The sequence below is a fragment of the Emys orbicularis genome, chromosome 1 (assembly GCF_028017835.1).
Source record: "Emys orbicularis isolate rEmyOrb1 chromosome 1, rEmyOrb1.hap1, whole genome shotgun sequence".
NCBI classification, from domain to species: Eukaryota; Metazoa; Chordata; order Testudines; family Emydidae; genus Emys; species Emys orbicularis.
In genome coordinates, this window is record NC_088683.1 from 171,664,469 (window position 1) to 171,689,625 (window position 25,157).

At 44.6% G+C, this 25,157-nt stretch overlaps 1 protein-coding gene across 1 annotated transcript; it reads left to right on the forward strand.

Annotated features, from left to right (window-relative positions):
* Window positions 1-12,581: 12,581 nt before the first annotated feature.
* Window positions 12,582-23,821, forward strand: HHLA2 (HHLA2 member of B7 family). Its single transcript, XM_065397567.1, has 5 exons — window positions 12,582-12,636; window positions 15,539-15,850; window positions 16,467-16,727; window positions 20,016-20,330; window positions 23,685-23,821. The coding sequence occupies exons 1-5, from the start codon at window positions 12,582-12,584 to the stop codon at window positions 23,819-23,821; spliced, it is 1,080 nt and encodes a 359-aa protein (XP_065253639.1).
* The last annotated feature ends 1,336 nt before the right edge of the window (window positions 23,822-25,157 follow it).

The window sequence follows — 25,157 nt, forward strand, 5'->3', positions numbered from 1 at the left end:
CCGCTCCGCCGCCTCCAGCTCCTCCGCGCCGCGGCGGGCACCGCCGGGGGCCTCCTCCGCCATCAGCCCGCAGAATCAGACCCGCAGCCCAGGCGCGTCACCGGGGAAACAAACTCCACCCCCTGTCCCCACGCCCCGCCAGCGTTCCACCAATCATCTCTTCGCCACGCCAGCTACTCTGAGCCACCAATCATTTCCCCGCTGTGGCTCCTGCGTTCCACCAATCAACTGCCCAGACTCTGGCCCAGGTCCCTGCTCACTCATCCAATCACCTCTTAGAGCCCCGCCCCCTCATCAGAAGCGTCTTAGAGTGTAAAGGGCTTGATTCTGTGCTACGCATTTTATGTGCGTCACTTCCGCTCGCGGACTATAAAGGAAAACCATAGAGACAGAGACTGGGCAGCATAGCTACGTCGCCGAGCAGTCACTGCCCTCTTTTCCGGTGGGGGGAGAAGAGGAAGAGGCTTTGTTTCTTCTCCCCCGCCACCCGCTGATTGGCTAAACGCAAAAAGGGGCGGGAGGAGCCGTAGGAGCGTCCAAGGGGCGGAGCTGAGTGCCAGAGCCGAAAACTGATTGGAGGAACGGCCAGAGGACCGCCCCCTCCACTAGAACGTCTTCGCAACCTGCGCGGGGTGGGGCAGAGAGAGGGGGCGCTGTGAGTGCCAGAGGCGCCCATGGTGGGGAGCAGGCGGGGGAGCCCCTGCAACCGCCCCGCCCACCGTCCCTGCTGCCCGCATCCTCGGACACGCTGCGCTGCAGCAGGGCTGCCCCTGGGCTTCAGGGCATAGGTGAATGTGGCTGAGATAAAGCCCGAGCTGTGCCCTGGTGACGGGGCTGGCTAGGTGTGGGGGCAGCTCGCTCTCTTGCTGTCTCTGGCGCATTGAGTTAGTGTCCCAGACCTGAATGAGAACTGGGGATAAGCCTGAAAGATTTGTCTCGCTCCCCAGCAGAAATGGGTCCAATCAAAGATATTACCTCACCCTCCCTGTCTCTCTCGCTGGGGTATGGCAGGGTTTCGGTGTGTGAAAGCTCCATGCCTGTTGTTTTTTTGCGGATGGGCAGAAGGGTAAGTCTAGGGATTTGGGAAGAGGGATGGTTTCCACTTGCTACTGAGTATTAATTTGGCCTAAACCTGTCAATTTCCCATTGTCAGTCTTAGCTTGGCAGCACCTGGCTTTTAGAAGATGAAATTCATCTGCTGCTCCATGAAAGACACAAACCCAGCTGCATACAAGGGCACTACCAAATACCTACTGGGAAAGATTTTGCCTGTCCCCCATATCTTTCAGCTGCAGTAAATGTATGAAGTAATTGTAAGAGCAACACACCTTTCAGCCCTCATGTCTTTTGGCATGGTTCAATAGACTTTTGACCTCCAAGGAATGTTGCTTACCCATTACCCAACCCACCTCTTTCTATAGAGAGGCATAGTTCAGTTTTGACCAGCTGACTATGTGGCAGCACTGATTTCATTTACTGTGAGTACCATTTTTGCAATTTAGACCAAATGCTTAACAAAAATACAAATATGATTAACTGCTGTTAAAGATGGGGAAATGTGAGTTGTGCTATTTTAAGAATAGATTTGTTTGGTCAGTAATTTAACTATGTTTAACTTATTAAAAGGTACTTTCAAAACTAAAATTCCATAATTATCCTGTTTATTCCTTTAATACATTTGTTCATGGGTTTCTTACTTAGTCTGTTGCCTGACCTCAGGCTCACTATTCTTTCTCTGTCTAAATTTCAACAACAAATCTGATTTTTTTTTAATTGACTACCATTAAGTTTGACTTGCTAACAACTTTTCAAAACTAATGTGAATTCAAATCTCTGACAGTCAGTAAGAGTATATTCAGTGTGGTTGTAACTCTGTCAGTCCTATTCTTAATATATAGTCTTAATAGAGAGACAAGGTGGATGAGGTAATATCTTTTATGGGACCAGCTTCTGTTTTTTTTGGTTTTCATTTCAGATGGCTAAATTTGGTATTTTCCACTGTTCTATGCAGTGTAGTTGTAGCTGTGTCTGTCACAGGATAGCAGAGGGACAAGGTGGTTGAGGTCCAATAAGAGATTACCTCACCCTCTTTGTCTCTCCATTAAGAATATACTCACAACAAAATGTTTAGAAGCTCTAACAACTTGAATAATATTACACTAGATCAAACATGGCTTGGTTCTCTAGATCAGTCTCAGACTTGGTAAAAATCAGTGGATATACTAGCTATCTTTTATTTGTGCTAAATGGAGGGAGCAGTTAAGTGCCCCTTTGTGTAGTGATAGCTGAAGGAAGAGGACACTAGCACACAGGGCAAGCCCAATCAGAAGCTAAGCCATGTAGATAGAAGGGTTTACCTGGGGACTGACTGGAAAAGCAGAGATTGAGGGATTGATTGGTTGCATTTTTGTGTGTTTGAGAGAGAGCGAGAGAGAGCTTTTTTGGGCACAGGACTCACTAGAGAGGCAGGCTCAGATTTCTGAGTATGGAAAACACCTCCTGTTTAACTAGCACAATTCAGGGCATCAGCACCTGTACTCCCCCTGTGTGGTCCAGCAAGGGCACCTGCTCAAGGCTTCTGGCTTCCCAGCTGTTGCTGCTGTTGGGTGGAGATATGAGTCTTTTTCTGACGGGTATTTTCATGCCGAACAGTTTCCTGGCTATACTGCAACCTCCCCAGCATCAGCCAGACTACCTAAGCAGGCTTACTTCATTTCTCTCCTCATAGATGTACACAGTGTAATTGCCACAGTTAAGTTACCACACAACTCTTTATAGCAAGCACATTTATTCTCAAGGTGAAAGCATTTTAGAAAAAACATATTAAAAACAAAAGAATCTATACACATGCTAATATGCTTATCAGAGATCACCTCATCACTCCCGAAAGGGCTCTGGTTGGGGATTAGTCCTTCAAACCCCACATAGGGGTCTCTCCTGTGGTCATAAAACCATCACAGCTTCAACTCAGAACCAGCACATTCACTCTTGTGTGGCCTCAGTAGGCCAAAGCCATTTCAACCCTTTCCTAAGGAATGGGGCCTTCTATGGACTGGAGATCCTGCCTGTTTGCTGGATCAGTTTAAACTGAGGTTATTTATCCCCAAATCCTTTCTCTATTGGTCCCTGGAGAATCCAGTTTCAACCAGTATATGCAAGCCTCTCTCTAGGCGGTGGTAGCTACACATCAATCATCATGGCAAATTCCAAAGGAACGTAGCTTCTTTTCACATTGAAAGCCAGCCAGATTGATCTCTAGCTCAGTCTTTAAGACAGTCTGACTGGATGTTCGGTCTTTCTGTCATTGGTGATCTTACTGCACCACCAAAGCTTTTGCTGACCACCTGATTACTGACCATGTAGTGGCATTCCTTAGTAAATGCACTCTGTAATTTGTTGGTCTTCCATCCTAATAATATGTCCATACCAAGAAAGCCACTGAAATTGAACTACTGCTGATGGAGGGAGTTGGTGGGTTCAGCTACCAATACCCTCATTGCTGAGGTTGTCCTGCACTTAATATGGAGCAGCTGGTGAAGACAAAGAATCAAAAATGTCAGTCTGCCACTCTTCATCCTTCCTCACTGCCCACAATACAGTTGGTATAACCATGGTTCTGTAGAGCCGCAGCTTTGTAGTAATCTTGGTGGCCCAACGTCTCCACGGATGCTGCTGAAGGGCCTGACACACATGGTTGCTGTTGTAAGAGCACCCCCATCTTTTGAGCATCCTCCAGCACTGACTTGCTTCCCAAGTACAGTATTTGACAGTCGCTACCTGCTTGATATCATGTCTGCACAGGTTAATACTGCACTGGTAGTAATCTGGAGCTGGAGGCTACTTGATGGTAATAGCCAGTGACTTAGTTGTATCTGGATTAATAACCAGACCAACGTGTGCTGCGTATTGCCTGACCAGACTGGCCATTAGCTGCAGCAGTTCACCAAACTGAGCCAACAAAAACTAAAAATGGAAAGAGAATGGTGAGGGGAAGAAGGTGCCCCTGACACGAGGGAAGGGGAGGCCACACAGACACTCTGCCATGGTGGAAAAGAGGGAGCATAGAGAGCCCCTGAAATAGAGGGAAAGTGGGCATGCAGTTCAGTGTTCACTGTTATCCATTCTACTCTATATCATATGAATCATGGATATGAGTTCCAGGTTGTAAGGTCTAGCTGACATTTAAGTTTTGCTGCTATACTGGCAAAACCCTCTTAAGTGTAGATGCAGTTTATACCTCCAAAAAAAGTGCTTTTGCTGGTATAGTTTAGTTTATGCTACTTTGGCAAGCAAGATAAAATATAGTGGCAAAAGCCCTTTTATGCCAGTGTAACTGCTTCTACTAGGGCTTTTGCTGGTTTAGAAATGTAAAACACACAAAATCACACCCTTAACCAACATTGCTATACTAGCAAAAGTTTCTAGCACAGACCTGGCTTCATTCTAGGACAGGGGTGAGCAAACTACGGCCCAGGGGCTGCATCCAGCCCTCCAGAGGTTTTAATCCGGCCCTCAAGCCGGGGAGTGGAGTCCAGGGCTTGCCCTGCTCTGGCGCTCCAGCCAGGGAGTGAGGTAGGGGGTTTGCCCCACTCCACTTGGCTCCAGAAGCAGTGGCATGTCCCCGCTCCGGCTCCTACACGTAGGGGCAGCCAAGGATTCTGCATGCTGCCCCCGCAGCACCCATTGGCCGGGAACCGTGGCCCATGAGAGCTGCAGGGGCGGTGCCTGCGGACAGGGTGGCATGCAGATCCACCTGGCCGCGCCTCTGTGTAGAAGCCAGAGTGGGGACATGCCGCTGCTTCTTGGAGCTGCTTGAGGTAAGCACCGCCAAGAGCCTGCACTCCTGAGCCCCTCCTGCACACCAACCCCCTGCCCCAGCCCTGATCCCACTCCCTCCCTCTGAGACCCTTGGTCCCAGCCCGGAGCACCCTCCTGTACCCCTAATCCCCAGCCAGAGCCCTCACCCCCCTGCATCCCACCCCCAATTTCCTCACAAGCAGTCATGGCCCGCCATACAATTTCCATACCCAGTTATGGCCCTCGGGCTAAAAAGTGTGCCCACCCCTGTTCTAGGATGACCAGATGTCCCATTTTTATATGGACAGTCCCGATATTTGGCGCCTATTACTCCCCACTCCCCTGTCTTGATTTTTCACACTTGCTGTCTGGTCACCCTACCTCTTTCTGACTTTTAAACCACTTCTGCCTTTTTTATTAAAGAAAAAAAATGTAATGTTGGCATATACTTCTTTATGAAAAAAATCAGTTCCCAGTTAAGTAAAATGCCCCCAAGAGGAATGGCGCCAGAAAAAATAGCACAAAGAGAACATATTACAGGATCCCAGAAGACTTCTCAACTTTTGGCTACTTCTGCTGAGTTGCTACATACATGCTGGTTTCTGATAATTTCTGAAGTAACCCATATAAGGATCCACCACTGTAAACTGAAATTACTTAGTTCTGGAACACACAGCAGCATCATGTTGCCCCCTTTCAGTCCTGGTTTCTGAAATACAGAGACAGCATACAAGATAAGGGGCTTCTAACATGTAAAATGCACCCTGGATTTGGTCTATCGCAATTAGAGATGGAAAACATCTAGGGTTTGGCCTCCTTGAGCTAATGCAGGGATTTAACAATGTATAGACTGTAGTTGTATTCATTTTTGTGCAACAAAAGTCATCTGGACTAATATGCTGCTTTGGTTACCTGCAGCTTTCCAAGTTAGCTTTACTTCCTTATTGGTAGAAGTATCAAGAGCTTTAATTCTTGTAAGCACTTACACATACTTTAAATCAGCTGTTGCCAGGTTACAATCATAAAGAGAGAGTAAACGATCATCTGAAATGCCGTATGCTAAGGAATAAATAAATCCTTGTTCTGAAACCAAACACGTTTTATAGGGTCAAAATCTGCTTTTATTTTCACTGGTAAAAATAGAGTTACTCCACTAGGAGTGTCACAGATAAACTATCTGTTCCATCTTGTGTTTATTGGTAGTGCTTGTAGTACCTTTCCCAGACCTGAAGAAGAGCTCCGTGTGGGTCAGAAGCTTGTCTCTCTCACCAACAGAAGTGGAGCCAATAAAATATATTCTCTCATCCACCTTCTCTCTCTAATATCCAGGGACCGATCCAGTGGTGGATCCTTATACAGCGACACTGCACGAGCAATAAAATGGCAGATGAAATTCAACAGTGATAAATGCAAGTAATGCATCTTGGAAAACAACTACACATATATAATGATGAGTTTTAAATTAGCTGTTACCACTCAAGAAAGAGATCTTGGGGTCATCGTGAACAGTTTTCTGAAAACTTCAGCTCAATGCACAGCAGCAGTCAAAAAGGTTAATGGTATGTTAGGAACTATTAGGAAAGGGATAGAAAATAAGACAGAAAATATCACGATGTCACTAATCCATGGTGTCCCCATAGTTGAATACTGTGTCCAGTTCTGGTCACTCATCTCAAAGAAGGATACAGTGGAAGTGGAAAAAGTTCAGAAAAGAGCAACAAAGATGATTAAGGGTACGGAATAGCTTGCATATGAGGACAGACTAAAAATATAAGGGCTGTTCAACTCAAAAAAGAGATGATTAAGGGGGGATATGATAGAGATCTATAAAATCATGAATGGCGTGGAAAAAGAGAATCAAGAAGTGTTATTTACCCTTTTCCATAATACAAAACCAGGGGTCACCGATGAAATTAATAGGCAGCAAGTTTAATACAAACAAGAGGAAATATGTTTGCACACAATGCAGAATTAAGCTATAGAACTCATTGCTATGGGATGTAGTGATGACCAAACGTATAACTGGGTTCAGAAGAGATCTGGTTAGGTCCATCAATGCCTGTTAACCAAGATGGTCAGGGAGGACGTCTGTTGATACATATACTGGGAGGACATATTACTCCACACACTCCAGTCAGTTCAGTTCCCTGGGCTACAATGCCACAATTTCACACCTGCCCTCTAAAATCCAATTTAGCTGTGAGTGCCATAGTTTTGATAAGGCGTGAGTTATTATGTTTTAATAGCTCTATAAAGAGTCATACTGGCTTCATGCTAGGTTATTTTCAAGTGTTTATCATGGGCAGCCAGTGAGCTGACTGTTGGGGGGAGGCTAGTCCCCAGCCTCTCCCCTTCTGCCCTCCCTCCTCCACAGTAGCCCAGAGCACCCCCACTGTGGCCTCTGGCCCTAGCGCCGGGTGGCTGGACAGTGCGGCCGCAGCACGCCAGCCCCAGTGCGCTGGGCGGCGCGGTCCCAGCGCCAGCTGCCCTGAGTCCCCTTGGCAGACCGGCCAGCCAGTCTGGGCCAGGGCAGAGCATCGGGACCGCACCAGGCTGTCTGGGGAGATCTATGATACCTACCTCCCATGACAGGTTTCGAAGAAGTGGGCTGTAGCTCACGAAAGCTTATGCTCTAATAAATTTGTTAGTCTCTAAGATGCCACAAGTACTCCACCTCCCATGGTGTTTACCCTTTTTACCAGGTTATTCAAGTGTCTTTCCTAAAGGCAACTCACTCCCCCTCCTTTTCCTGTAGTGATAACATAGTTTTACCCACTGTCAGAAATGGCAGTCACAACCCCTCCAGCAGGGTCATTGATATACTTTGTATCTAGACTACAGCTGTTTACTCCAACCTACTGTAATTACCTCTATTTTATCTGGACTGGGTTTTAAACTATTCCTTATCCAAGCGCTACACATCCTGGGTCATTCATGCAACTGCCACGAGGGTGGAGGGTCAGATGAGAAGTAAGATTAGAATTGGGAGGCTGAAAGGTGTGGCTAGACGTATTGAATACCTTCCTTGTCCTAGCCACCCCAGAGACATTTGCCTTAACATATAGATAAAATTGTAATTTACCCTCTAAGGCATATGTATAGTATGGTTTTCCACTGGATAGAATTTGAAACCTACAGGGTTTGTAGCAGGACGGGACACTCACTGCTGTAGCGCCTCCTGCCGGTCAGTCTGGGAATTAGCTCAGGAGCGCCCTCCTCTGGTCGGTTTCTCTCCTGCCCTTACCTGCACCTCTGCAGTTCCTTTATCTTCACCAGTTCAGACCCCACATCCCTCCCAGACACCGGTGCCCCTTACCTTGGGTTGCTGCTCCATTGCAGTATCCCCACACTCTGGGTCTCCCCTCCCAGGGGAACCCCAAACCCCTATACCCACCTTATACCTCAGTGGCTACTGCCAGTCATCAGGGGCAAACGGCAGTCTGAAATGACCATTCGTCACTGGCAAGGGGGTTGGACCTGCTGCCTTTTCTTGCCCTGTCTGCCTCCCTGCAGCCCTAGTACCTCCTCAAGCCTTCACTCAGGTGGAGCTGCAAATAGTCAATCAGCCTAGGCTCTGGTTCAGAGCAGGGCAGGAAACAAAGTCACTCAGCTCCAACCTTGTACTCAGGTGGGGCTGCAAACAATGTCAGGTAACTCAGGCTTTCCTTCAGCTAGCCTGAGGGAGGGGGAGACTGCTACCCACCGCTTGGGTGGCAGGGGGGACGCAGGCCCTCCCACTCCATTGCATCCCAGCCCAGGGCTCTAAGGGTGGTGGAGGGGTCTGCCACCACGTCAGCGGGGATCCAAGTCATAACACGCTGAATCACCCTCTGCCAGCAGTGCAGCCAGACAGGGGTCTACCACCCCTGGGCCACTTGCACTCTCCCCCTGCAAGGGTACCTGCTGGTCCACTGAGATAAGGTGATCAGTGGGGGCCTCAGTTGCCAGCAGAAGTTATGCCGGGGTTGGGCCAGTCGGCGGTCCAGGTCACCCATCTGTCTCCTGAGGGGTCGGGTGGTCCGGGCCAGTCATCTGCTTCTTGTGGGGCCAGGTCATCCAGGGGTCCGGGCCAGTCATCGGCACTCTGTGGGCTTGCTGCCACCTCCCAGCATGAGTGCTCAGGGGACATATCTGTTCCCTCCAGTGGCTATTAAAGTTGATGGATGTACTAAGTACCTTTCTTTCAAGCTAAATGGAAGAAGGAATTAAATACCCCTTAATGTAGTGATAGATGTAAACAATAGACAGCCACTGCCTGAGGCAATGGGCCATACTGAACAGAAGCTAAACTATGTGGACTGAGGGGTTTCCCTGGGACTGATTGTGAAACACAGTGGTTTGGCGATTGATTGGTTGCAGCTGTGTGTATGAGAGGCTGAAAGCAGGAGAAACAGGTGTGAGCAGGGCCCCTGGGGAGGAAGCCAAGAGACAGGGCTTCTTTTGGGCTAGAAGGGTAGACTTGGATTTCGGAGTGAAAACTACCTGCTATTAGGTCCTACCGTGTTCAGGGAAACAGGACTTTGTGTACATTGTATGTGAATAAACAGGATTGCTCTGAAGAAATACCTGACTTCTCTCGTCAATTTCTCCTCCTAAGAAAAACAACCCAGCAAGGCCCCAAGTATTGGCTAGCAAAGGGGTAACAGCCATAATAGTAGTGACTAGTGGAGAACGATTTTCCTTTGGCTCAAATGATAGAGGTCTGTGTTTCTAAAACAGGAGGCTCTACCTTCTATATCTTCCTTGCACCTCCACATCTGTATGGGCAGTTTAATTGGCAACCTTGATTTCGGTATACACGTGGCCATGAATTTATTTCAGTTATCCTCTATATAATCGAAGTTGACTTGCAAACTTTCTGGATGAAAGATGCTGCAGCACTGTAAATTATAACATGGAAGCAAATGAGATTAGAATTGGCTGGAACTCTCCAAGGGCCAGTTGTGCAGATTCTACAAACTGGACCTTACAGATCTGTTCACATACATTGGCAACAGGCTAACACCTGACCGTTTGCTTAAAGTTTCAACTCTATAACTTTAATTTCTAAGGGGAGCTCCCCTGCCTTCCCTCTTGCTGCTTCTCGAGGCCCCAGCCAAACTCCTAACTTAACCTTTGCTGTCTTATCATTTTATATGTGTTTTCAGGAGGTGTTGGATGTCTGCTTCATGTGTCTTCAGAGGGGACTTCCAGGTAGGGACACACTGTTATACCGCAAACCCATCTGGATCTTTCTGATGACAGGAAACACCTGCCCCCAGCCATATAGGAAAGGGGGAATAGGAAAACACTTCCATTCCAGCAGCTTCTATAAAAGCAGAAGTCAGATAGTGCATCACATTGTATGTGGCTACAGAACCAACTGGTTTAAAAATGTTGACAGTATTGGACTTTTAACTTAAATACAGTGCTTAAATCTGTAATGAAAGAGGTGCTGGGACTCAAGCAATGTTTTTACTTTTGTAACTGATGCAGTAAGGCAGAGGTGCCAGGGCCGTGAACTGCCCAGGCCTAGAAGTGCTGGGGCTCAGTCCTGGCACAAATGAAGCACTGCTTAACTAGGGGCTGTGTTGATATCACAGACACCCCGACTAAGGAAGAGATCATTCAAGCCATCAAATCCTTAAAAAATGGGAAAGCTCCTGGCAAGGATAACTTGAATGCAGAAATGTTCAAGGTAAATCCAGATTTAGCAGCATCTATCCTGGCCCCTCTATTTACGTCAGTCTGGGAAAGGGAAAAAATGCCAGGTGAGTGGACCAATGGGGTTATAGTGAAGTTACCAAAGAAAGGAGCTCTCAGTGATTGTAATAACTGGCGTGGTTTCACACTTTTATCTGTGCCAAGCAAAGTCTTGTGTAAGTTCATAGTCCAGTGTATATCAGATATGTTGATAGCATTCTCAGAAAAGAGCAAGCAGGTTTTCGGAAAGGGCATGGATGCACAGACCAGATCTTAACTCTACGAAACATAATAGAACAATGCTTAGAATGGCAACAGCAGCTCTACATAAACTTCATAGACTTTGAGAAGGCTTTTGATAACATTCACAGGACCAGCCTATGGTGCATTCTGCAGGCATATAGAATCCCTCTCCATATAATCAACATCATCAAAAGCTTCTATTTCAACTTTACATGCAGTGTTGATCACCGTGAGCTCAGTTTTGAAGTCAAAACAGGAGTACATTGGGGTGTGTCGTGTCTGCAATCCTCTTCAACACTGCCATTGACTAGGTAATGCAGTGTACAACAGAAGACATTCCAAGAGACATTAAATGGACACCCTTCTCATCCCTAGAAGACCTGGACTTCACAGATGATGTTGCTCTCCTGTCATATACCCAACACCATATAAAAGGAAAAACAACTTGACTCAATGCATTCAGCCAGCAAATTGGACTGAAAATCAATCACAATAAGACAGATAATATGACCTTTAATATTGCCTCACCATCCTTGATAGAGGATTATGTTCTCACCAATATAGAAATATTCACATACTTGGGCAGCACCATCAGCCAGGATGGTGGAACAAGCCAGGACATCCAGAACAAATCAATAAAGCCAGGAACACCTTCAGGAGCTTAAATACAGTCTGGAAATAATAAAAAATACAAAACCAAAACCAAACTCAAGATTTATCAGAGCTGCGTACTTTCAACATTACTTTACAGTACAGAATGCTGGGGAATGACAATGTATGACATGTCCAAACTGTCTTCATTCCATACAACCTGCCTCAGAAAAATCCTCTGTACCTTTTGGCCCAGAACAATCTCAAACCAAGATCTATTGACACAGTGCAATCAAGAAGATATGAGCACCATCATTGCCAGGAGGCACTGGAGATGAATTGGCCATGTGCTTTGGATGGAAACTGATTCCATCACCAGAGTAGCAATAAGATGGACAATAAGATGGAAGGCAAGCGAAAATGAGGCCGCCCGAAAACAACATGGCGAAGAGCTGAAAAACCTGGGACACAGCTGGGGAACCATTGAAAGACTTGCCAGAAACAGACAGGAGTGGAGGAGCTTTGTCACTGCCCTAAACGCTAGAAGCGTAATGGTAACATGATGATGATGATGATGATAAATAGGGGCAGAATTGAGCTGTTAGTTTAAATCTCACTGTTCTCTGAACTACAAAGTTAATTGCATAACTTTGCTGCATACAATAATTAGTCTTATCACATTTGTCTTTAATGGTTCCTCACAACAGATTAAAGACTGGTAATTTTCTTTTATGTGATATTATCAGTTTCCATTTTTGTTAAATCAAGTTTCTAGCCCTCAAAGTTGCAGAGAAAATCTTGAAAATATGAACGCTGAAGGTCCAGAAACCAGAAGACATCCCCCCCCCTTTTAAATTGTGATTTTTAAGCCCCTTATGATTTTGGGGACCTGACTCCTGATTTTTGAATGCTTGGGATTAGCAGTGGAGTTGTTTGTACATTTCCCATTTAGGTCCATGATCATATAGCTGGTAGGTGTGGGCACACCCCTGCATTAGCCTGGAGCCCTGTTAAAGTCATTGAGGCTCCACAATGGTGCAAGAGTTCACCCACTTGAAATGTTGCAGAATCAGGACTTTAAACTCTTGATAACAGACCTGCACTATGTCTAGAAAGGCCCCTCCACATCTAGAGCTATATAAATAACATTATAATAATTGTTGATTGATACAGTACAATAGGATAAGCATTTTACAGGCCTTAAACTGTTTTTTATTTCTCCTCTATGTTATCAGTTAGAAATGAAACTACTGTGAATCAAAGAAGACATGAAGGTGCAGAAAATACTCATCTTTCTGTTTCATTTGCATGCTGTAGTTTCAGGTAAGTTTTAGCTGTGTGTTCATGGAAATGATAAAGAAATTAAAGTTTTTTTTTTCAAGAGGTGAATTACTTAAAAGGGACATTGTCAAGATAAAAATCATGGTAAAGAATCAGCTTAAGGCACTCAATTGATATGTCACTCAAAGCAAAATAAGGATGTCCTCATAAATGGATTGAATTGCAGCAAAAGGAAACACAAACTCGGCCATGCTTTTTTCTCCTTTGATATATGAAGGCAGCTTGAAGCACAAGAAAGCAGCAATCTAACAACAACAGAGTTTCTTGAGTAGGTAGGTCTTAGTATGCTGGAACTTTCTGTTCTAAAGCATCAGCCCCCCCCCACTTGAGAATCTTCATTATCTGTAGCAGGTCTGTTCTCCTCTGTAGGCTGCAGCCCTAGGAATACAACATTATGATGATATACCCTTGAGCAGGTGTGACGTTCCATTCAATAGCCATGGTTAACCCAGTCACCCTAAAAATAACAGGAGTACTTGTGGCACCTTAGAGACTAACAAATTTATTAGAGCATAAGCTTTCGTGGGCTACAACCCACTTCTTCGGATGCATATAGAGTGAACCATATATGCATCCGAAGAAGTGGGTTGTAGCCCACGAAAGCTTATGCTCTAATAAATTTGTTAGTCTCTAAGGTGCCACAAGTACTCCTGTTATTTTTGCGGATACAGACTAACACGGCTGCTACTCTGAAACCAGTCACCCTAGTTTAAGTCAACGTTGATCCCAATTCCAAATATATCAATCAGACACCAATTTGTAACAATTCTCTGATTATACCGACAGTATCAATTATCAGCTATTCTACCCGATGTTGCTCCCCAGGTCTTCAGGGTAACAGCAGAGAGAGCACACAGGAACTTTAGATCCAAATCAACAGGCTCCCTACCATCTGAGATAAAAGAACCTCAAGTAATGCTATGTTTAACTTATAAAGGGCTATGGTTAATTAGCTAATGTTGGTACAGCGTACTGGAGCTGTAAAGCTCTAGAGTAACTCCTCGCTTAACGTTGTAGCTATGTTCCTGAAAAATGCTACTTTAAGCGAAAGGATGTTAAGCGAATCCAATTTCCTCAGAAGAATTAATATATATAGGGGGAGTTAGGTTCCAGGGAAATTTTTTTCGCCAGATAAAAGACACACACACACACACACACACTCTCTCTGTCTAAGTTTTAAACAAACAATTTAATATTGTACACAGCAATGATGATTGTGAAGCTTGGTTGAGGTGGTGGAGTCAGGCCTGGTCTTCACGGGGGGGGGGGGGGAATCGATCTAAGTTACGCAACTTCAGCAACGTGAATAAGTCGACGTACTTAGATCTACTTACCGCGGTGTCTTCACCATTGATCCAGTGGGTAATGTAGACAAGCCCTCAGAGGGTTGGATATTTCCCAGGGAATGCTTTGCTGCTAAATGATGAACTAGCACTCGGCTGAAACCTCAAGGGTTAATACATTGTTATTAATGTAGCCTCACACTCTACAAGGCAGCACGAATGGAGGGAGGAGACACAATAGACACATGGCAGTGGCTGCAAACATTCCCTGTGGAAACTGAATGTGATGATGAACCCACGCTATCCCACTCAAGTGCACCACTCCCTCCACTTTTCAAAGTGCGGAGGGATGCATGCGTGTGTGTGTGAGAGAGAGAGAGATGGAGACACAAACCGTGTGTGTGTGTGTGAGAGAGAGAGAGAGAGAGACGTATTGCCCCTTTAAGTACGCTGACCCAACTGTAAGTACATTGCCTTTTTAAATAGATCAGCAAGTTGAGACAGCAGCTGCTGCCAGCAAGCTCCCTCCATCCTGAGCCTTGTCATTTCCCCCCTCCCCCCGTTCTGTGGAGATGGGGTACAGGAGTGGGGGGAGAGGGACACCCTGACATTAACACCCCTCTTCCCCCACCCTCGGCATAGCAAGCAAGTGCTCCCAGGAGGAGCACAGGGCAGTGTGGGGAGGGACAGCTGAACTGCCTGGCAATTGATAGCCTGCTGGGTGGCTGCCACACAGGGAACTTAGGGGAGCTGATGGGGAGACTGCTGGTCCACCCTGGTTCCAAGACCCCACCAGCTAGCTCCAACCGGCTGCCCTTCCTGCAAGCAGTGGACAAAGCAGGCGACTGCCAAATGACGTTATAAGGGAGCCAGGGCCAGCTCTACTGTTTTTGCCGCCCCAAGCAGCGCGCCGAATTGCCGCCGCGGACGGCAGGGGCAGTCCATGTGCCGTTAGGGTGGAACGCGCGTTTCCGCGGCGGCGGCAATTCGGCGGCAGTTTCTGTCTTCAGCCAGAAGACAGAAGCCGCCGAATTGCCTCCGGGGGCAGCTGAACATAGAAGCTGGAAGGCTTCCTGCTTGGAAGGCTGGTGCCTGGAGCCGGCCCTGAAGGGAGCATTGCACAACTTTAAACGAGCATGTTCCCTAATTGATCAGTGACGTAACAACGAAACAACGTTAACTGGGACGACGTTAAGAGAGGAGTTACTGTATATAAATCCCAATTATTAGTTTGGGCACTGGAAGGCTGCAGTCTAGAAGGTCAGTGATGCAGAGTTGAGTATGTCTGAACATGAGTGTCACGCATTAGAATACTGGTGTACTGGAGTAAGGATTATGTGACTGTCATCCCAACCTCCCTGCTTCAGGGAGGTCTGAGGGTGACATGAAATTATAACAATGGGCATACGTTTAAACAAACAAACAAATGGTGGGAGATGTGCACCTGTTAGGGCCTGAAGATCAATTCAGCTGGACTGCAGTTGTAATCTTATTTGAGGGTGGAGGTGGGGGGGAGGAAGTACATGGACTTACCTAATTTATTTTCGGTAACCCATTCAGAAATGTTCATGCGCTTATAGTATGTGCATTGTGTTTTCAAGGTCCTAGAGAGGTAACCGGGCGATTTTCCGAAGATTTTATCCTTCCTTGCTCTTTTACACCTGCGAAAGGTGAAGTAATTTACTGGAAGAAAGGGAACAAAAATGTGCACAGCTACTACTACGAGAAGGATCAGCTAGAACGTCAAGACTCTGAGTACAAGGGGAGAACGTCCCTTTTTCATGAAGAAATTCCCAATGGAAGTGCCTCTTTGAAACTGAGTAACCTGAGCCTGAGTGATGAGGGCTCCTACAGCTGCTATGTGGGGACAAATCAAGATAAAACAGAACAGGAAGTCAAGCTTCACGTAACAGGTCAGGAGGATATTTAACATACCTGAACTGCACAGGTAGTAGATCTTATTCTCTTCCCTCTCACCTGAAATTGAAATACCTCACACCGGGTAGTAGCACCAATATCTTGCCAGTCTATCAGCACTAAAAGGCAGCTCTATACTTCACTGTTGCATTTCAGCAGTAAATAGGGTGACCAAACAGCAAGTATGAAAAATCGGGATGGGGGTGAGAGGTAATAGAAGCCTATATAAGAAAAAGACCCAAAAATTGGGACTGTCCTTATAAAAAATCAGGACATCTGGTCACCCTAGCTGTAAAAGAAATAACCTAGTTCTAGCAGAGGATGAAAAGCTACAGTGCAGTCATTTGAGGTTAAAATCACTGCAGGTCTGCGGGATGCAATTGGATAGCGGGTGAACTTAAATAGTAAGTGTGGAGGGTGGATTCTCACTGAAGTTTGGAAACTGATGAGTGATAATGGGGCAAATGCAACACTGTAGTCTGAACTAAACACAAATAATTGGATTTGGCTTCTGTGTTCTGCAGATTCTCTCCTATATTATTCCAGAAAACCAATCACACCAAGTCAAGCCGAATGTTGAAAGTACCAGACTTTTTTTTTTTGTCTTTACAGTTTCCCCCTCTTATGCAATGGAATATGAAAAACGAGACACAGAGAGACTGTTGAAATGTCTTGCCTTTCGTATTTATCCTGAGCCAAACATAACATGGGCATATGACAGTACATCTATGCAAAACACAAAAATGGAAGTAACCCAGGATGGCCCTCTCTATTCTGTTAGAAGTGAGCAGAACATTACAGACAAAGTTTCTTCTTATCAGTGTCACATTCAATTTCACAACCAAACTTGGACTGCTGAATGGAAAATGGAAGGTAGGATTGAACTATTCTCCATCCCTTAAACATATATAAAGCCTATGACAGTTGAGCCATAATGAGTGCATGCATCTACATTGTGCTGGATTGGTAGAGAGACAATAGTTAAGGTTACATAACCTTCCATAGAACTCAGCTGATTATAAAACCAGCTAGGCTGAGATGAGTGAAAACCCCTCAACATTCACCCCCAAATTTCAGAACTGTGAAATGCATTTATTTTGAGTGTGGCAGCATCATGCTTAGATTTTGACCATGTGGGTTTTCCACCTCCCAAGTTGCACAACAATGAATTTCAAACTTTGAATTTCGAACTATTTCAAACTCACAGAGGTTTCCTCAATAGGTTTGTGAACCTTATGACCCTGGCTGGAGTTTTTAAACACAACCATAATGTGGTTTGGAGTGTCATTGCAAACCTATCACACAGCACCACCCAATAGTAAGACTTGCCTATAGCCAACTCTAGATGGCTGTGGCTTGGCTTGTGCCCATTTAATACACTGGGGCAGCTAACTTTGTTTAGTGCACATATTAATTTTATATTACAGTAGCACTCAATAGCCTCAGTCTGGATTTGGGATCCATTGTACATATTACCGTAAAGATCACTTAGTAAGAGATGCTCCCTTTTTTTTTAAATTGTCCCAATCCATCCCTGACCTCTTTCTCTCCATTGTCCAGATGACCCAGCCAGACATTACCTGTGGCTGACCTAAAGCATTCTCCTTTCACCCCTAGCAGCAGGGAGATGGGGGGGGGACGGACTGTTCCTCATCTATTGTTCTAGTTACCAATCTGTCCCTAGCTCAGTCCATTCCCTATTGCTTATTTGAGTCTATTCATGACCATTTGTCTTCCCTGTCTTCTTTCTGCCCCCCCTGCCCCCTCCTTCCCCAGATCACATCTCCTCACCTCTACCCAAACCCAAAGGGCCTGAGAGGGAGGGGAGTGGAGCAGCAGCTAAACAGATTGTCCAGATTCAAATAACAAAATACACTTGGGCAGAAAATAGATGGTGTCACTCCATAAGGAAAAACCGGGCCACTGAAATTTAGCTCTCCCCTATGGTCCATTTACTCCCGCTGCATCAGGCTTTTTTTGCATTCCCTAGAAATCCATTTCAGCAAATAACCATTGCTTTCCCGAGGCTCTTATCTCTTAAGAAATATTTCTTAATTGAGGCAACAGCAATGAAAGAGCAAAGTTTCCTGTCAGATCTGCGTGATTGACCTTGACTCCACTACTCTGCGCTCCCTACAGCCCATGCACAGAACTCCTAGTTCTCAATGCACTATGCACTCCACAGAGCAGAATTTTGTTCTGAATGTGTGTACTGTAGCATATTAATGTAGCTCATTAATGGAATCCCACATCTTAAAGTTCACATGGTGCTGAGTGTTCTAAATGCCTCACACTGGCTAGAACTTGTCCTTACTAACAGCAAGTGAAATTCAAAAGGGTTAGGGGATTGGTCTGGATAAGCATCCAGATTTCTGGCTGCTTACCTGAACCTTTTGAGATCATGTAGTCCTCACCTAGCCAGGCAAGAGGCAATGTGGAGTGCAGTTTCCCCCCCCCCCATTGGTCCTCAGAGTCACTCTCTATATCCCCTCATGGCAGCTACATCTACTCTATGAGCTGGAGGTGCGAGTCCCAGCTTGTGAAGACATACTTGTACTAGCTCTCATCCGAGCTAGCGAACTAAAAATAGTAGTGTAGCTGCAGTAGCACGGGCAGTGATGACGTGGTTCTAGCTGCCCCAAGTACGTATTCAGGGATCAGGTAGGTTTGTAGCTTGTGTTGCTGCAGCCCATGCTATCATGGTTATGCTACTATTTTTAGCATGCTAGTGTAAATGTGTGTACACAAGGGGGAATCATGCCCCTTGCCAGGAGCGGTGCCAGGGTTTTTGCCGCCCTAGGCGGCAGCGCTCCTCCTCTGAGCATTTGGCGGCGGGGGTCCTTCCGCTCCGCGTCTTCGGGGCACTTTGGCGGCGGGTCCCGGAGCGAGTGAAGGACCCGCGGCCGAATTTCCACCGAAGACCCGGAGCGGAAGGACCCCCCGCCTCCGAATTTCTGCCGAGGACGGCAAAATGCCACCCCCCAAATCCTGCCACCCTAGGTGACCGCCTAGGGTCGTCTAGTGGAAGCGCCGGCCCTGCCCCTTGCTCATCATGTAGACCTCATCCCACACACCAAACATGCTAATGTAGTGTAGAAATGTTATGGCTCCCTGCCCCCAATACAAGTTGCCAACCATCCCTCTCCATTCGTTTGTGCCTGTTGAGGTGAGTCACTATTCTCAGTCATAAACTCTACACCTAGCACTGGTTGCAATATTTCATCCCAAGGCACTGTGAATTTGTGTGAGTATATGAGAATTTCTGTCCTACTTAACATCTTCCTTTGACCACTACTAATCTGTAAGTATCCTTTAGGAAGCCTTTCCCCCCCTCCCCCCCCGCCCTTAAATAAAAGAAAAAAAAAAAGTAACACCCTCTGAATGTTAATATTTTTTCCCTCTCCTAATCTTTATAGTTGAGGACTCTGTTCCACCACTGTTGTTTACTTTAGGAGCTGTGTGGTAGTACTAGATTTTATTTTAGGCAATTAACTAAGATGAAAAGTTAGGCACCGAACAATTGTGGTGTCCAGATATTTTCCTCCCTTAAAGGTAAAAAAAAAAAAGAAAAAAGAAAATATCTAAATTTAATTTCATATTTTAAACTAGTACATTAATAATGAACTTTATTTAGGACCTGTGTTCTAAAAACCTTAGATCTTTAACCAAAAATAAATGGAGTCTAATTTTGCACCTTTTATGCTCTTTACTTTTTGGACTTCATGCAGATTATATAGTAAAAATAAACTAGGTGGTGCCTTTTGTTTGCATAAGAGTCAGAAAGCAAAGCTAACAAGATTACAGAGTTAGTAGGAGTGACTCAATAGGGAAAAGTTCACATCTAAGAAAAAACCCTCTTTGCATTGGCAAAAACAAAAACTCATTTAATATAAAGCAATTGCCACCTCTCCACACCGTCACCCCTTTTTGTTTGTTTGCTTAAACCAACTACTAAGGCTGAACTACAGTGTCTGAAATGACTCTTTCAAGAAGTGGTTTCTGCAGTTGGATGTCTTGCGAAGCTTATAGGGAAGTATAAGTACAATTATATCAAAAGATTGCTTCAAATATAGTGCACAAAAAGTCTGAGCATCCTTCACAGTAGCTTGCTCAAACCATTGCTTTCCCATTAATTGTTGCTTTTTAAATTGTATATTTCAGATCCGTTTTTTAAAAAGGAAGGAGATACCGTTTCAATTCCATGTGAATTTATGGCTGAAGGGTCTCCATATACTAAAGACTTCATAGTTACTTGGACAATAATCAGAAATGCATCTACCTTGGTTCTGGCATCCTCCGACAACCCATCACAAACCCCTGAACAGTTTAAAACTCGATTCTCTTGGGAGAAAATCAATGAACAGGACTACTCAGTAATCTTAAGGGATCTTACTCTGGCAGACAGTGGAGAATACATGTGCAATATTTCAACACCTCACTATACACAACTCACTGTAAGAATTTTGCACGCTGGGAGTAAGTTGCCGCAATTTCTACACTGCAGGTTGGGGAGAAAAAGGTCAATTCAAATCTGCAAAATGTCAGGAAAAATGACCTCAAGTCCTCTGAGAGACACAAGTTGAAGTTAATTTAACCATAAATTCCTTTATTAAACCAAAGACCTAATGGTATTTATACAATTGCTCTAAACATGCCTACAAAGCTGTTTACTACATCCAAACAGTAACAAAACATTTATAGGCATTTGATTAAGATAGTTACAAATTGGCTAACCCCAGGGGTGTATAGACCCATATTGGTTGGCTCCAACTTGGTCAGACAGATACTAACAAGAAACCCTTTAAGAGTTTACTCTTTTATACCCTTTAACAAACAAGTGATGTCATTATCAATTGTCAGGTCTTAGCTAAGGACAGATAGAGTTTTGTATATAGCCAATTCTTTACTGCACCTGGTACCCAATTAATTATATTTTATTTCTATTATTTTAGGCCAAACCTTAAATAAGATAACACTGGTATTTTGAAGGGTTGCTACAAGTGTAACACAATTACTCTTCTTTATTATGGTTTCATTCTTTTTGGTTCCATGCTTTGGGCCAATTGTTCATGCTAATATCCCAACTCATTTTAAAATCATAGTTCACCTAAATCTAGTGTGGACCTATATTCCTACAGAGGTAGAAGAATGTTGTGGTATTTTATTAGAGAAAGATTGATCTGGATGAGCAAAAAGCAAATTTAGACTTTTCTGAATATTGAGATTTATTTACTTGAGAGATTTGGAGATTTTTTCTTATATGAGTAGCTGATTTTGGACATAACCTTGTGAGGTGCCGAGTGTCATCTGTTCCCGCTGAAGTCAGCGGGAACTGAGAGCACTCAGCAATTTGCAGGATCAGGCCCTAAATGCTGTCTGTTGATGGAGACATCTCGGCACCAACTGCCTTCAGACATATGGTAAACTCACAAACCACACTGATGGAAAAAAATTCTCTACAGTGCCAGCTCATAAAGAAAATTCATTGGAGATCAACACAGATTAATCCCGCAGTTGCAAATTTGAAATAAGCTCTCTCTCTGTATACTTGGATGGGTTTTATTACAAATTAATAAACAAGCAAACTTAAAATGAAAAACTTCCAGCTAAGGCTAACTGCTATAAACTTTTACTAACCTAACTGGGAATGAGAGAGACCAATTATCAAATCATGATCACAGGTGGAACTGAGTCAATAAATCAAGGAATTTATTGAATTGACTCACCAACTAATTGAGTAACCAGATGGACAGAGCCAGCCGCACAGGGTCAGTTCTTACAAGTGGTAACTGCAAGATTAAAGGAGGCAGTTGTCTGTTTTGCTCTAAACCCCAATCGCAGGATCTTACTCCTGGCAACTACACTGGCTGACTGTCTCAGGGCACGTCTTCACTAGCAATGTTAAATCGCTGCCACGGCAGCGCTTTAACGTGGCTTGTGTAGTCACGGCATAGCACTGGGAGAGAGCTCTCCCAGCGCTATTAAAAAAACCCATCTCCACAAAGGGAATAGTTGTCTACACTGGCACTTTACAGCGCTGAAACTTGCAGCACTCAGGGGGGTGTTTTTTCACACCCCTAAGTGAGAAAGTTGCAGTGCTGTAAAGTGCCAGTGTAGACAAGCCCTAAGATTGAGAATCAAACTTGTTTGTCTCTTGGCACTCAAAGTAATATTTAGCCTCCTCCCAACATTCCTATGTGCTTAGTGACTTATTGTTGGCTTCTCCCTGATCTGATTACCCTACTTGGATAACATAGCAGCTTTTACTTCCATTTTATAGAGCAGTGGGGTTTTGCAGTCCTCTGACTACCTGGCATCAGGGCCACCCGAAAATGGGGCAAAATGGGCAGAGTGTGCCCCAACTGAGTGGCACTGCAACCACAGGTGCCAGATCACAATGCTACTTGCTGAAATTTGACTCTGTGGTTCCTCTGTCACAATAAGAAAACAGGGGAAAAAATGTTGCTTGAGGAAAAACAAAGATTCACTATTTGCTTGCGTGGTCTTCAGAGTCAAGAATGCGGCTCATGGGCCCAGGTGATGTGGTCTCTGGTTAGTACCTCTCACCAGAATGGTCTTCTGGGTAACTTGGCTGGTCAGGCTTGTGTAGCCTGTGGTTATCTTTGTCTGCTGTTTCTGTAGGACCAGCTTTGGAAAGCAGTGATGTCAGCCTTTGTTGGTGTTGTGGTGGTCCAAGAACACCCATTCTTCCACCCGTAACCTTCAAGATTGTAGTTCTAGCTTACTCCACCCTATGGCACCTCCTTAGAGGTTTTCCAAGCAACTCAGGGCATTGTCTTGGACCCTCACAATGTGGTTCAGTCTTGGGCAAGCTTGATCCTTGGTCAGTTTGGAAAGCCTCCGCTTTAACTGGCAGTTTTTACAATAATCCATCATTAGGCCAGAAGCATGTGTACTCCAAAAATATACAAAGAGTGGGGTAAGCAGGAGATGATTCTAAGGAAGCAATCTCACCCTGAAGGAAGAGGGAAGGGGCTACAGTTGGAGGATGCAGATGGCTCCAAGTTCCTTAAAAGGCCATAACACGTTCATGAATATAACTAATGGCCCAATGAACATCTCCTTCTCCTTTCAGGCAGGCAGCTGGGAAGCCAACAATTCTGTTTTGGTGTCTCCTGAAACAATTTCTTTTATTTAAAACCCTTCCTGCAAAAATCAATCAATCATGATCTGAGGTTTCATCCTGATCCAAGACTAAATTCTTCTTACAGAAACGCAAAATGTGTCATGGGAAGAGATTTCCATTTCCCAGCCAGCTGTACTACCAGGTACAACATTTACTGTTGAGTGGTCCCATTGCAAAGCAGTGGGGCTACTCGTGGTAGTGAGCACTATGTCCGAAGACAGTGTTTACAGGATGGGGCCAGTTGATCTTGTTTTTAATTAGACTGTTGTGGAAGTCACCAAGCCTGCACCCCCCGCACACACACTTTCCCATAAGGCCACGCACACAGCTCTTCCTTTAGACTGTGGCAGTAAGCAAAGGAGCGTGTTTTCAGCGATTTGGGTTTCAAATGTACTTATCATTTGAAAACGTATATTCTCTTAAGATTGCAGGACCTTAAAGCTTTTATTAAAAAATAAATTTCAATTCAGTTTTAAGATTACAATCATGTTAATTAAAAGAACAGATTAATTCCCAGCTCAGTTAGAAGTTGCCCATTGTGGACTGTTGTGAGTATTAAGTCAAGCTTGCACTGCTGTGTATTTCACTTAGATGGAGTATATAAGCTTTAAACCTTCTGAGACACTTGAGAAATGTTAACATCTTCTGTTTGTTTGAAATTAATATGACCTATATATTTTTAGAAAAATCCTCACATTACCATTGGATAGCTATAGTGCTGCTGATCCCCATCATTGCCTTTGTTGTATGGTGTGCTGTGAAGGTATGTATTGCTTTAATAGCTGTTTTTGTAAAATCCCTTAGAACAAGATGTATGTAAAAATATAACTACTACTATTAAGGTCGAAATTTGGATGCTTGACAAGCATATTTGATTTGGTTTAGTTAAGCTGGCGAAAGACTGAAAATATAAAATCATAGGTTGTAATTAATATTCCCCTGTTTCTGCTACTCCTTGTGGTTAATAGGCAGCCCCAATACCCGTACAGATTGCAAGCAGTGTTTGAGCAAGCATTGCTCTGTCTTAGATGTTGTTGTGTTGACGGCTGAGTGATCCAGGGTAGGTCCCTTTTGCTCCGCATATACCTAAGGTGTTTTTCTTTTCAAGAGCACACTGCACCAAGCATATCTAAAAAACAATCCCCAAATAATCTCTACATTGAAAGAGAAGCTGCATGAAAGCATATCTGGCCTTAAACCTGGCAAAAATTAATCTAGATATGGCCAATCTGTTATTGAAATGAAAAATCAATTGCTTAAATGCACCTCTACAGAACTTCTCTTCCCCCAAACTCTTTCAATTTCCTGACCCACAGATGCAAAGTAGGGTGAGCAGATGTCCCAATTTTATAGGGACCCCTGATTTTGGGGTCTTTTTCTTATATAGGCTCCTATTACTCCCCACCCCCGTCCCGATTTTTCACATTTGCTGACTGGTCATCTTAATGCAAAGGTTTTAGGAATCCACAGGGATTGGGTTTGGTTTGCTGCAGATCCCAAGCCATCTGAGGTTATAGGCCACCCCCTGCCCATTCTCAGAGTATGTCTGTACTACAGCAGCTACAGTGGTGTAGCTACAGCATGCAGCTGTGCTGCTGTAGTGTAGACATTCCTACATAGATGGAAGGGGGTTCTCTGTCATTGCAGGTAATCCATCTCCCTGAGAGGTGGTAGCTATGTTGATGGAAGAATTCTTCCATCATCCTAGCTGCATCTACAGAGGGGGTTAAGGCGACCTAACTGCGTCACAGGATGCAAAATTTTTCACAGTGCTGAGCGATGTAACTAGGTTGACTTAAGTTTTAGGTGTAGACCCCGGGCCTCACAGTTTGTATTGCTTTATTCCTTTCCATGTGTTTAGTGGAATAAAGGAACCTGTGGGCTTCAATCCCTAACTCTCACCTAGACCAAATTCCCTTTTTAATGTGGAATTCTGCTGGCCTATCAGGGAAACATAGCTTTTTACTACCTTAATTCCTTTGTAAACTTTGTCTAACACAATCACTCCGCATTTCCTCTATGACAATAACTGTGGTGTATTGAGGACTGCATTAGAATTGTAAGCAATCACTTCAGGAGCCTGCTTGTGGGCTAGGGAAGGTCTGTAACAAAGCATGTGATGGGAGTCAGTTTGAAAAGAGCCAATTTAAAGCAAG

What these genes read in the sequence shown, in the direction of transcription:
- HHLA2 (XM_065397567.1), top strand. Translation starts at nt 12,582, where the DNA reads ATGAAGGTGCAGAAAATACTCATCTTTCTGTTTCATTTGCATGCTGTA. An exon ending in AGTCAAGCTTCACGTAACAG is followed by an intron (nt 15,851 to 16,466) that starts GTCAGGAGGATA and finishes TTGTCTTTACAG; the next exon opens with TTTCCCCCTCTTATGCAATG. An exon ending in TGCTGAATGGAAAATGGAAG is followed by an intron (nt 16,728 to 20,015) that starts GTAGGATTGAAC and finishes TGTATATTTCAG; the next exon opens with ATCCGTTTTTTAAAAAGGAA.